The sequence below is a fragment of the Pipistrellus hanaki genome (genome assembly GCF_964339955.1).
Source record: "Pipistrellus hanaki genome assembly, chromosome: 11".
Taxonomy (NCBI): domain Eukaryota; kingdom Metazoa; phylum Chordata; class Mammalia; order Chiroptera; family Vespertilionidae; genus Pipistrellus; species Pipistrellus hanaki.
This window is the reverse complement of record NC_140513.1, coordinates 68,795,649-68,807,916: the sequence shown is the minus strand read 5'-3', so window position 1 is coordinate 68,807,916 and position 12,268 is coordinate 68,795,649. Positions and strand designations below refer to the sequence as shown.

The 12,268-nt window shown below is 50.3% G+C and overlaps 1 protein-coding gene across 4 annotated transcripts in view; it reads left to right on the top strand.

Annotated features, from left to right (window-relative positions):
* Positions 1-1,555: 1,555 nt before the first annotated feature.
* MFSD14B (major facilitator superfamily domain containing 14B) overlaps positions 1,556-12,268 on the top strand; it is a 66,556-nt gene continuing 55,843 nt past the window's right edge. For 2 of the 4 annotated variants that reach the window (XR_014796333.1, XM_084899024.1), the window contains exon 1: positions 1,557-1,792. Coding sequence is in view for 2 of the 4 variants with exons in the window: in XM_084899024.1 (XP_084755150.1) it covers positions 1,748-1,792 (45 nt within the window). In the remaining 2 variants the exon portion in view is untranslated. Of the gene's footprint in view, positions 1,793-1,887; positions 1,908-12,268 lie in introns of those variants that run through there. The other 2 variants (XM_084899025.1, XM_084899026.1) reach the window with 2 other exon arrangements.

Sequence of the window (12,268 nt, the reverse complement as noted above, 5' to 3'; positions counted from 1 at the left end):
CGTGTCTCAGTCTCTCCCAGCTGCCTGACAGCCGAGGACCCGGTGCCAGTGACCAGCCTGTGTGCATCCCCCGGGCCAGAGTTTAACTGCACGCCCTGTTCCTGCGAGGCCCCTGCCGTCTGTTAGGGTTCAACAACCCAGGCACACTCCGCCCCTGCGAGGTCCGGTGCCCTCCTAAGGACATTGGGGATGCTGAGCCGGGGGAAGAGATGCCGGGCAGAGGTCCAGCACTCAGTCCGTGGCTGGGCTTTATCTGGTGATGGGCGGGGCCTCATGCTAACCGGACCGGCACCAGTTCACCCTCCGGGAGACTACCTGACTGACCCATGCCCGCTCTGGTTTTGGCCCGGGAGAATACATCCAGAAAGGAGGGGGGGAGAGAGAGAGAGAAGAGAGGGGAGGAGAGGGGAGGAGAGGGGGGAGAGGGGAGAGGGGAGAGGGGAGAGCGGGGGGGGGGAGAGAGAGAGAGAGAGAGAGAGAGAGAGAGAGAGAGAGAGAGAAGAAGAAGAAGAAGAAGAAGAAGAAGAAGAAGAAGAAGAAGAAGAAGAAGAAGAAGAAGGAGAAAGAGAGAGGGGAGAGGGGAGAGGGGAGAGGGGAGAGGGGGGAGGGGGAGGGGGGAGGGGGGAGGGGGGAGAGGGGAGAGGGGGGAGGGGGGAGGGGGAGGGGGGAGAGGGGAGGGGGGAGAGGGGAGAGGGGAGAGGGGAGAGGGGAGAGGAAGGACAGAGAGAGGGGAGAGAGAGGAGAGGAGAGCGAGGAGAGAGAGGAGAGAGAGAGAGAGAGAGAGAGATATGCCCGGTTTTAGACGGAAGCCAAGTGTAAGTGGCTGGCGGGCGGCCGTCCGCCTCCAGAATCCTAAGAGACCGAAATGAGGCCGAACCCGTGGCTGCTCACCACTGGGCGAGGAGAATCTCCGGGCCAGCGCCCGTGTGACACGGGTTTGGACCGGACCCGGGCTCACTGTCCGCCGGCACCGGAGCGGGAAGCAGAGGGTCCCGGAGACCCAGCACAGGCGCCACGGGGAGGGACACTCCCCGCCCGGGTTCAGTCAGGGACTCCCCCGGGGGTCCACGTGGGTCCGTCCCCCTGCGCGGTGGTTGCGGGCATCCCGGTAGGAGGGAGCCGCAGGGCCCGGCGTCCCGCAGGGAAGGGACGTGACCTCAGACCCACAGGGACGGGCGGCGAGGACAACCCCGGGAACCTTCCAGTTCAAAGGCCTCCAGCCCGTGTGGGCCCTCACGCCTGGTGGCAACGCGGAGCGCAGCGGCAGGGGGGCCGTGGCCCTTTACCGCCCACCGCCGGGCCCGCCATCCCCGTGCCGTTCTCTCTGGTTTTTAATTTCTTTATTGATTACGGCGCTACATCCGCCTTCACTTGGCGTAGACTCCGCGCCCTCCCCGCGCAGCACCGCACCCACCGCGGGGCTTGCGCTTCCCCGCTCCTTCCACCTCCGGGGAGGACCGCCCGGCCGTGACGTACCTCCGGGCGGCGGGCGCGGGGCGGGGCGGGGCGGCGGGCGCGGGGCGGGGCGGCGGGCGCGGGGCGGGGCGGCGGGCGCGGGGCGGGGCGGCGGGCGCGGGGCGGGGCGGCGGGCGCGGGCCCTCAGACCTCCTCCGCCGCCTCCGCCTGGGCCGTGGGCCCGCAGGCGCCGGCGCGGAGCCCATGAAGGCGCGGGCGGGCGGCGCAGTCCTGCCGGGGCGCGGGGAGCCGGAGCCGGCGCGGCCTGAGCGGGGAGCCCGCGGCGGGAGTCATGGCGGAGGAGCGCGCGGCCGTGCGGGCCGCCGGCGGAAGCGGGGTGAGCGGGGCCGCGGCGCCCTGAGGCCGGCGCTCTGGTTTCCCCTCGGCGGCGGCGGGCTGGCGGGCTCCGGGCGGGCAGCCCGCGGGCCGGGGCCGGGCCGGCTCTGCGGGAGGTGCGTGCGCTGCAGCCGGACGGCGCGGTGCGGGCGGAGGGCCACGGCGTCTCGGCGGCACCTCGCGGGGCCTGTGGTGTCGGGAAAACCTTTCCCGCCGCCCGCCCGCCCGCCGGGACCGGGAGACTCCTGGGAGCACTCCAGGCCGAGGAGAGGTCTCCCGGAGGAGGGGTCTCCCTCCCGGAGGAGGGGTCTCCCTCCCGGAGGAGGGGTCTCCCTCCCGGAGGAGGGGTCTCCCTCCCGGAGGAGGGGTCTCTCTCCCGGAGGAGGGGTCTCCCTCCCGGAGGAGGGGTCTCCCTCCCGGAGGAGGGGTCTCTCTCCCGGAGGAGGGGTCTCCCTCCCGGAGGAGGGGTCTCTCTCCCGGAGGAGGGGTCTCCCTCCCGGAGGAGGGGTCTCCCTCCCGGAGGAGGGGTCTCTCTCCCGGAGGAGGGGTCTCCCTCCCGGAGGAGGGGTCTCCCTCCCGGAGGAGGGGTCTCCCTCCCGGAGGAGGGGTCTCCCTCCCGGAGGAGGGCCGGGAGCTGTCCGGGGGCGGGGCCCGGCTGGAACCGGGGCGGCCTCCGCACAGCCCGCGCCGGGGCTGCTTTGGGAAAGGCTGAGCGGGTCCCCATCCCCACAGCGTCCCCGCGGTGGCGGGAGGGGCCGGGGCTTTCCTCCCTGGTTCCTGGTGCGGGAAGAGCGCAGCCCTCTGCCGGCACCGATGGCCAGGCCCGCCTCCCGCTCCCGCCCTGCCGGCCGCCCTGGGCTCCGCGGGGGAAGCGCAGGTCTGGCTTCCCGCGTCCCGGCCCGTTCCTCGGCATTTCTGACCTAGATTTTGACTGTCTCTCGCTTACCACACGGCAGCTGCCTCCGCACTGGGTGTCGCTGTGACCCCAGAGGCCGGCAGGGCCCTGGCTGCGCCCCGGGGTGGGAAGGGCCGCCGGCGGAGCCCCGCGCTGGGGAGACGGCACGCCTGGAATCCAGTTGCCGCCTTAGTTCACATAACTTGGGGCGAGTGGCACAACCTCCCTGAAGTAATAGGAATGTTTACCTCAGAGATCGTGAGGGTACCACCGCCTGCACCTAGTGAGCCCTCAGTAATATTAGCTGTTATTTTTCTTTTTTTTAAATATATTTTATTGATTTTTTTTACAGAGAGGAAGGGAGAGAGATAGAGAGCTAGAAACATCGATGAGAGAGAAACATCAATCAGCTGCCTCTTGCACACCCCCTACCGGGGAAGTGCCCGCAACCAATGTACATGCCCTTGACCGGAATCGAACCTGGGACCTTTCAGTCCGCAGACCGACGCTCTACCGCTGAACCAAACCGGCTTCGGCTATTTTTCTTATTTCTCAATATTTTTGGCATGAATGATTGGTCAGATTCTTTAGGGGTTCCCTGATTAATAAGTATTCAGTTCTCTCTATTTTACTAATTTATACAGGAACTAGAACCCACTCTGAAGATTAAAATTGTTAATTAGGTGTTAGAGCAGGAACTTTTGAGGTATGTTTACTTAAAGAAACCTAGGCAATTTATTCCCAGATTCCTTCTCTGAACCCTGAAGGTAGTTTGGGCACAAGTAGATTTTCCTGTCCAAGCTTCCCTTTTCTCTGAAGGCGCAGAGTCACTACGTGTTAACACATTGCGACGAGAGAGGAAGGGAGTGCCTGGTGCTGATGCAGTGAGAGCCGGCGCCTGTGGCCCGTGTGGAGGGGGGCGTGTGGCTGAGAGCAGTGGTGCCTGTAGTCAGGTCTGTTAAGGCATAGCCACTGCCTCCAAAGTGTATCTCCCTGCTTGCAGTTTCTGTTTGCTAGCGTGTCACTGCAGGTCCCAGGACGTGGTTTTATTTTAATGTGTTAGAATTTCCCTAGAGCTTGACTTCATGGCGTTGGGTTCTGCTCATGTTACTGCGCTAAGGAAGTGGCTGCTGCCTTTTTCTACCTTGTTTGGCCCAGAGATATATTGACCAAAAAATGATATTGACAAGGAGATGTTAACCTGAATAAGAGAAGGGAACCAAGTGAGCATTGCCTTCTATGAAAGGGAGGTGTGCATTAATTTTTTATCTGGTGCAGCATGTGAATGGAAGTTCTTTCTGCACATAGTAGATAACCACTTGCTATATCATTTGTTGAAAAGGCGTTTTTATTCACTGAGTTGCTTTTGTAGCCTTGTCAAAATGTTAGTCTATTCTGGATTCTCTTTCATTGATCTATTTGTTTATCTTTACATTAACACTATTCAGTCTCTGTTACTGGAAGTTCATAAGACAAAACAAATGAGAGTTAGTTCTATGACTTTGTTCTCTGTTAAAATTGTTTTGGCTATTCTGGGGTCTGCATTTTAGAAGTAATTGAATCAGCTTTATAAATTTATACCAAAAAGCCTGGTGGTATTTTCTTTTTATCCTATATAATAAGAGCTAACGTGCAAATGGTTGTCACACTGTCATGCCACAACCTGAGGCTGTGCCCCCCCACCCAGCACCAGAACTGAAGCTGCAACCCTGTGGGACTTGACAGGGGTGGCCATAGGGGGAGCAATTGGAGGCAACCATGGTGGTGGTGGGAGGGAAGGTGGGGGCCAGCAGGGGGGGCAGTTAGGGGCAATCAGGCTGGCAGGCAGGTAGGTGAGCAGTTAGGAGCCAGTGGTCCCAGATTGTGAGAGGGATGTCCGACTGCTGGGATAGGGCCTAAATGGACATCCCCCAAGGGGTCCCGGATTGGAGAGGGTGTAGGCTGGCCTGAGGGGACCCCCCCCATGCATGAATTTCATGCACCAGGCCTCTAGACTACACTAATACAAGAGTAAGATGCAAATTGACTGTACCTTCATGATGCTCACCAGTCAATCAGGCGTGAGTTTGCAAATTGACCCAACAAAGATGGTGGGTTAATTTGCATACACAGGCACTAAGCAGCTGGGGGCGGGATACTCTGGGCCTCTGGGCAGTGTGGAAAGGTGGCTCCAGCAGCCAGGGGAAGGAAGGCCATTCTTGCATGAATCTTCATGTATTAGGCCTCTAGTATATATACACTGAGTGGCCAGATTATTATGATCTCTGAATGCATAATAATCTGGCCACTCATTGTACATCCTATAAAATAGAAGGCTAATATGCAAATTGTCCCGACTAGGAGTTCACCTAGCAGGTAGGCCAGCCAACTGACCATGTCCCCTACCCCTGGCCAGGCTGGCTGGACCCCACCCATGCACATATTCATGCACCAGGCCTCTAATATATAATTTACACACACACACACACACACACACACACACACGCACTGAATGGCCTGATTATTATGCTTTCAGAGATCATAATAATAATCTGGTCACTCAGTGAATATTTCCTTATTGATTTAACAGAGGAAGGGAGAAGGGAAGAGAGAGAGAGAGAAATGTCAATCATCGATCAGCTGCTTTCTGCACACCTCCTATTGGGGATCAAGCCCACAACCTGGGCATGTGCCCTTAACCAGAATTGAACCTGGGACCTTCAGTCCACAGGCCGTCGCTCTATCCTCTGAGCCAAACCTGCTAGGGCCCTGCTGGCATTTTCAATGGGATGGTGTTGATTTTGAAGATAAGTTTGGCGAGAATTAAAAACAATATTGAGTGTTCTGATCTATGAATGCATTCTCTCTCCATTTATTTTAGATCTTATTTCATTTCTCTCAGCTGTGTTTTGTAGTTTTCAATGTATAATTCTTCCACAACAGTTGTCAGATTATTCCCTATTTCATATTTTGGTGCTATTGTACATGTAATGTAAATATAATACAAACGTAAATTTTTTTAATATATATATTTTATTGATTTTTTTTTACAGAGAGGAAGAGAGAGGGATAGAGAATTAGAAACATCGATGGGAGAGGATCATCAATCAGCTGCCTCTTGCACACCCCCTACTGGGGATGTGCCCGCAACCAAGGTACATGCCCTTGACCAGAATCGAACCTAGGACCTTTCAGTCTGCAGGCTGACGCTCTATCCACTGAGCCAAACCAGTTTCAGCACAAACGTAAATTCTTTTAAAAAAATTAAATTCACAATTGTTTATTGCTAATATATGGAAATAAGAGTTGATTTAAGAAATATTTATAATAGCCATATTTAACAAAATTTACCATTTTAACCATTTTAAATAGTTCATTAGTGTTAATTATGTTCACATTATTTTACCATCAATCTTCATAACTTTTTTATCTTGTAAAACTGAGACTTTATATATCCATTAAATAGCAACTCCCATTGACTCCATCACAAATTCCCTAGTAACCACCATTCTGCATTCAGCTTCTCAGTTTGACTCCTCTAGATACCTCATATAAGTGAAGCCATCTACTGTTTGTCTTTTTGTGACTAGCTTATTTTACTTAGACGTGATATCCTCAGGGTTGTTGATGTTGTCATCAATACTGTTGAAAGGACATGTGGCATGTGTCATAATTTTCTTCCTTTTAATACTGCATAGTATTTCATTTTATGTATATATACCACTTTTTGTTTCTCCATTTATCTGTTGATGAGTACTTGGGTTGCTTCTATCTTTTTGCTGTTGTGAATAATGCTGCTGGAACATGAGTATACAAATACCTTTTTTGAGCTCCTGCTTTCAGTTCTGAATATCTATCCAGAAATGGGATTGTGGGGTCACCGGGTAATTCTATTTTTAATTATCTGAGCACGTGCCATAAAATTTCTCAAATGGCTGCAACCTTTACTTTCCTGCCAACAGTGTACCAGGGTTCTAATTTCTTCACATCCTCGCCAACATTGTTGTTTTCTGTTGTTTTTTGTTTTTGATGATGGGTGTGAGGTGATGTTTCATGTTTTGTATTTTGCACTCACCTAATAATGAATGGTGTTGAGCATCTTTCCATGTTTATTGGCCATATATTCCCATATGTTTCCCTATGTTTATTTGTATATCTTCTTTGGAGAAATGTCAACTCAAGTTCTTTGCCTGTTTTTAACTCTGGTTATTTGGGGTGTGTGTGTGTGTGTGTGTGTGTGTGAGTGTGTGAGTGTATGTTTTTTGTTTTTTGTTTTGTTTTGTTTTTGCGTTGTAGAAGTTTCTAATATATTCCGGATATTAGCTCATCAGATATGTGTTTTACAAATATTTCCTCCACAGCTCCACAGTTGCCTTTTCATTCTGTTGATTTTCTTTTGATTTATAGAAGTTTTAAATTTTGATAAAGTCCAGTTAAAGTTTGTAATTTTGAGGAAGCCCATATCTGTTTTTTCTTTTGTTGCTTATAGTTTGGAATCATATCTAAGCATTCATTACTAAATCCCAGATTTACATCTATGTTTCCTGTGAGGGGTTTTGTGGTTTTAGCTGAGGTCATTCATTCATTTTAAGTTACTTTTTATATATGGTGTGAGGTAGGGTCCAGCTTTATTCCTTATCAGTGGAAATTCAATTTTCTCAGCTCTCCTTGTTGAAGCAGTTGTTCTTTCCCCACTGAATGGGATTGGCACTGTTGCCCAAAATCAGCTGGACATGCATACATGGCTTGTTTGTGAACTCTCCTTTTTATTCAGTTGGTTTGTATGATGGCCTCTCTGTCTTTTGCTTCCATATTGACAGGTCACTGATGTTTACTGGGATCCTGTGTGAAACAAGTGGGAGTAATTTTTAACCTTATCTTTTTCCAACTGGCAACAGATGACCTGATGGATAAAAGCCGTATGCCCTACTTTATTGAACTCCACAGGTCATAGTGAAACAGCAGGTGAAGGGTTAGTAGAGATTGTCCCTTTGCCAGATTCCTTCATGTGGGGAAAGCGTGGGGAAAGGTCTGCTGTGCTTTGCTTAAGGAGCGCTCTACCATTTGACTCCTATTTGCCTCTTCCTCAGGTTGCTGCAGTCCAGGCTGCCTGCCTTGTGTCTGTGCTAATTCCATTTGGGGAGAAGTTTGGGCTAAGAAAAAGGCAGTGTAAGTGATACAGTGGTAACACACTCCGGAGGTATCTGACTCTGGATGGAATACCAGCTTAGGCAGTTACTAACCGTTTCAGTTGGGCAAGTTACAAGTAAATTCTCCATCTGAGTTTTGTCATCTATAAAATTAGGGGTTAATAATAGTTACTATCTCAAAAGTGTAGCGTTTGTGATCAGTGTGTGGCATAGTGTCTGTGGCCACTGTCCCAGGACCCTGTTTTGCCTGGGTATAGCTCAGGATTCTTTGTAATAGACTGTCCTTATCCTTCAAAGTATTCATTTCCTTTTAAATATTACATCCATGAAATGGGAGCAGGAATAATTTCTCTGGTTGCTAGTATTGTCCCCGGCATCTGGCTGACATACGTAGATAGAGCTCAGCAAGTAACTAATCAGTTGGAGTTGAGTACTTTTATTCTTTTTCTTTTTTTAAATAAACCCCAGTTTTTGGGAACCCACTTTATTTTCATTTATTTATGTTGTTAATCCTTACCCAAGGATATTTTTCCCATTGATTTTTAGAAAGGGTAAAAGAGAGAAAGAGAAACATCGATGTGAGAGAGACACATCGATTGGTTGCCTCCTGCACACCTGACAAGGGCCGGGGGTTGAACCTGCAACCCAGGTATGTGCCCTTGATCTTGATCTTTTCAGTGTGTGGGCTGATGCTCTAACCATTGAGAAACACCAACCATGGTAAGTATTTTTATTCTTTTTTTTAAGTATATTTTTATTGATTTGAGAGAAAAAGGGAAATGGAGAGGGAGATAGAAACAATGATGAGAAAGAATTGGCTGCCTCCTGCATGCCTGCTACTGGGGACTGAGCCTGCAACCGGGGCATGTGCCCTGACCAGGAATTGCACCATGACCTTCTGGATCATGGGTCAGTGCTTAACCACTGAGCCACACCAGCTGGGCTTTCAGGAATTCTTGTTGCCCTTTCTGACTACAACTAACTATAATACCTAACTAGTATATTTTTATAATAAAATATCAAAAAATGGTTTGTGTGAATATTATTCTTTAATCTCACAAATATTTTATCAAGTTATGTTTGAACTGAGGGATGAGATTGGAGAGTTACAAAGGGAACCTCAAAGCAGTCTTAAGAGTTTAAACATAATCATGAGGGCAAAAGGAGGGTATTTGTATCACTTAATAATCATATCCAGTAAAGAGGGGTATGCTAATTGACCCTCACACCATCACAAAGATGACAGCTCCCACAGCCAATTAGGAGGAAATAAGCTAATTGACTGCTCTTCCCTCAAAGATGGCAGCACCCACAGCCAATAAGAAGGCATTATGCTAATTGACTGCCAGGTCCTCAAAGAGGGCGGCTCCCAGTTCCCACTCCACATACCTGCCTCCAGAATCCCCCAGTCCCCTCAGCTCCCCAGCTGCCCAAGGCCGGCCTGTGGTGCAGGCAAGCCTTGGATGGCTGCTGCCCAGCCGCCCAGGGCTACCCGAGGCTTGCGCTGCCGGCAGTGCCAGCAGCAGAGGTGTGATAGGGTCGTCACCTTCCCAGATCACTGGGTCGCCTCCCGCCCCTCGAGGCTCCTGGACTATGAGGGGATGGGCTAGGCTGAAGGAACCCCCCTCCGGTCATGAATTTTCATGCACGAGGCCCCTAGTTAATACATATGAAACTGGGATGTGGGATGGATATGGGGGATGAGGACAAGTATGTGATACCTTAATCAATAAAGAAATTTTTAAAAATACATAAGAAACTACTCCCAAATTAGTGGCTTTTCACGATAGTTGTGGGGGTCAGCAGTTTGGGCTGTGTTCAGCCAGGGGTCATCACTGGATTTGATGGCAGATACTGTAGTCATTTGTAGGGTGATTAAGATGGCCTTGCTCCTTTTGTCAGGCTATGGGTGATGGCTGCCACTGCCCATCTAAGGGACATCAGTTGGGAGGGCTTAAAATGCTCTCGTTCTCCTGTGCCTCTAAGGGATTTCTCCACTTGGTTTTGAAGGCCTCTAGGGGTCAAGGTTCAGAAGTCCATCTTGTCACTTCACCTGACATCTGTTGGTTAAGCCAGCTCCAGTCCAGGAAGTGGACAAATAACTCCACCTATTGATGGAATCGGCAGCACAGTTATGTTGCCAAAATGTTGGTATACAGGAATTGGAGGAATTGTGGGCGGTTTTGTAGTCCTGTGCAGGAGCAACAGGATGAGAGTTGTGTTTTAGATGATCACTCTGAGTGTAGTGTCAAAGGGGCAGGGAAGAGGAGTCAGGCACTGGGTGATGGCTGTTTGCTGCTGAATCTAGGCATCAGTAGTCAGGATTCCAAAGCCCCAGTAGTCCGCTATGGGAGAGATGGTAATGAGAGTGTATGAAGACATCACAACACACTTATTTAAACATTTTTAAAATTGATATCAACAAAAAGGTAGAAGGAGACAGAAACATCAATGATGAGAATCATTGGCTGCCTCCTGCACCCCCCTACTGAGGACTGAGCACACAACCCAGGCATGTGCCCTGACCAGAATCGAACCGAGACTTTCTGGTTCATAGATTGACACTGAACTTCTGAGCAAGGCCAGCTGGTCACAACTCATTTTTCATTGTCTGCTTTCAAATGTCTCAAGATGTTCTGTAACCCTATCTAATTAAAAAGTAATATACAAATTAACCATCACTCTGCTATGTCCACCAGCCAATCAGGAGCATATATGCAAATAAACCTAACCAAGATGGCTACAGCCACAGAGAGCAGGAGGGAGGCTTGGGTTTCCCCGGCAATGGAGGAAGCCAAGCTTTCCGCACACCCTGGCCGGTCCAGGCCTATGTTTAAGGCTACAAAGTTTCAATTATAGAAGATATATAAATCCCAACAAAATGGCTACCTCCATGGAGCAAGCAGAAGGCTTGGCTCCACTCCAGGCTACAAAGTTTCAATTGTATTAATAGAAGATAAATAAATCCCAGATGGGGGGGGGGGGGGGCGTGGCCAGCCTGAAAACCATCACAGGCCCCTCACCCAGGCTGCCCCATGCCCCAAGGGAACCCCCACCCTGATCTGGGATACCCTTCAGGGCAAACCAGCCAGCCCCCACTCATGCACCAGGCCTCTATCCTATCTAATAAAAGTAATATGCAGATTGACCATCACTCCAACACACAAGATTGCTGTCCCCATGTGGTCAAAGATCCTGCCCCTATGTGGACACAGATGGCCACCACAAGATGGCCAGCAGGGGAGGGCAGTTGGGGGCGATCAAGCCTGCAGGGGAGGACAGTTAGGGGTGACCAAGCCAGCAGAGGGAAGTTGGGCGTGACCAGGCCTACAGGGACGGTAGTTGGGACCAGGCCTGCAGGGGAGGGCAGTTAGGGGCAAACAAGCTGGCAGGGGAGTGGTTAGAAGGTGACCAGGCAGTTACGGGCAGTCAGGAAGGCAGGCAAGCGAGCAGATTGGAGCCAGCAGTCCTGGATTGTGAGAGGGATGTCCCTCGAAGGGTCCCAGATTGGAGAGGGTACAGGCTGGGCTGAGGGACAGGTGCATGGGACCACTAGTAATTTATAAAAAGGCAACAAAACGAAAAGGGGATACTGCACTGATTGAGAGAGGCAGTACTAGATCAGGCTCAACTGGGAATAATTGGTTTTTTAATCCTCAAGTATGTTATATTTATTCATTTATTATTTTTTTAGAGCACGAGTGAAACATTGATGTGAGAGAGAAACGCCAAGTGGTTGCCTCACATATGTGATCAGTGTTGCAACCTAGGTATGGGCCCATAACCTTTTGGTGTATGAGACAATGCTCCAACCTACGGAGCCATGCTGCCAGGGCAATAATTGGTTAAGTTTTATAAAGCCTTTCTAATTAGCTCAGATAACTTAAAGGAGAGTAAATGTATGACACTGTTTTCCTCAGCATATTGGGCCCCAAGAACTTAGAAATAATTGGAAGTAAAGAAGATTTACCTTTTGTCTGATTGCTCACACCAAGTTTCCATCATATCAAGGCCTGCCTGTTGCATTTTTCTCATATGTCACTGTTATTGGTTAGGGATGTATGATAGTACAATTAAAGTAACTTATGTATGCTGAAACCGGTTTGGCTCAGTGGATAGAGCTTCGGCCTGCGGATTGAAGGGTCCCAGGTTTGATCCCAGTCGGGGTGTGTACCTTGGTTGAGGGCACATCCCCAGTGGGGGGGGGGGGGTGCAGGAGGCAGCTGATTGATGATTCTCTCTCATCGATGTTTCTAACTATTCCTCTCTCTTCATTAAAAAAAATTTTTTTTAATATTTTATTATTTTTTAATATATTTTATTGATTTTGTACAGAGAGGAAGGGAGAGATCCAGAGAGCCAGAAACATCGTTGAGAGAGAGTCATCGATCAGCTGCCTCTTGCACACCCCCTACTGGGGATATGCCCGCAACCAAGGTACATGCCCTTGACC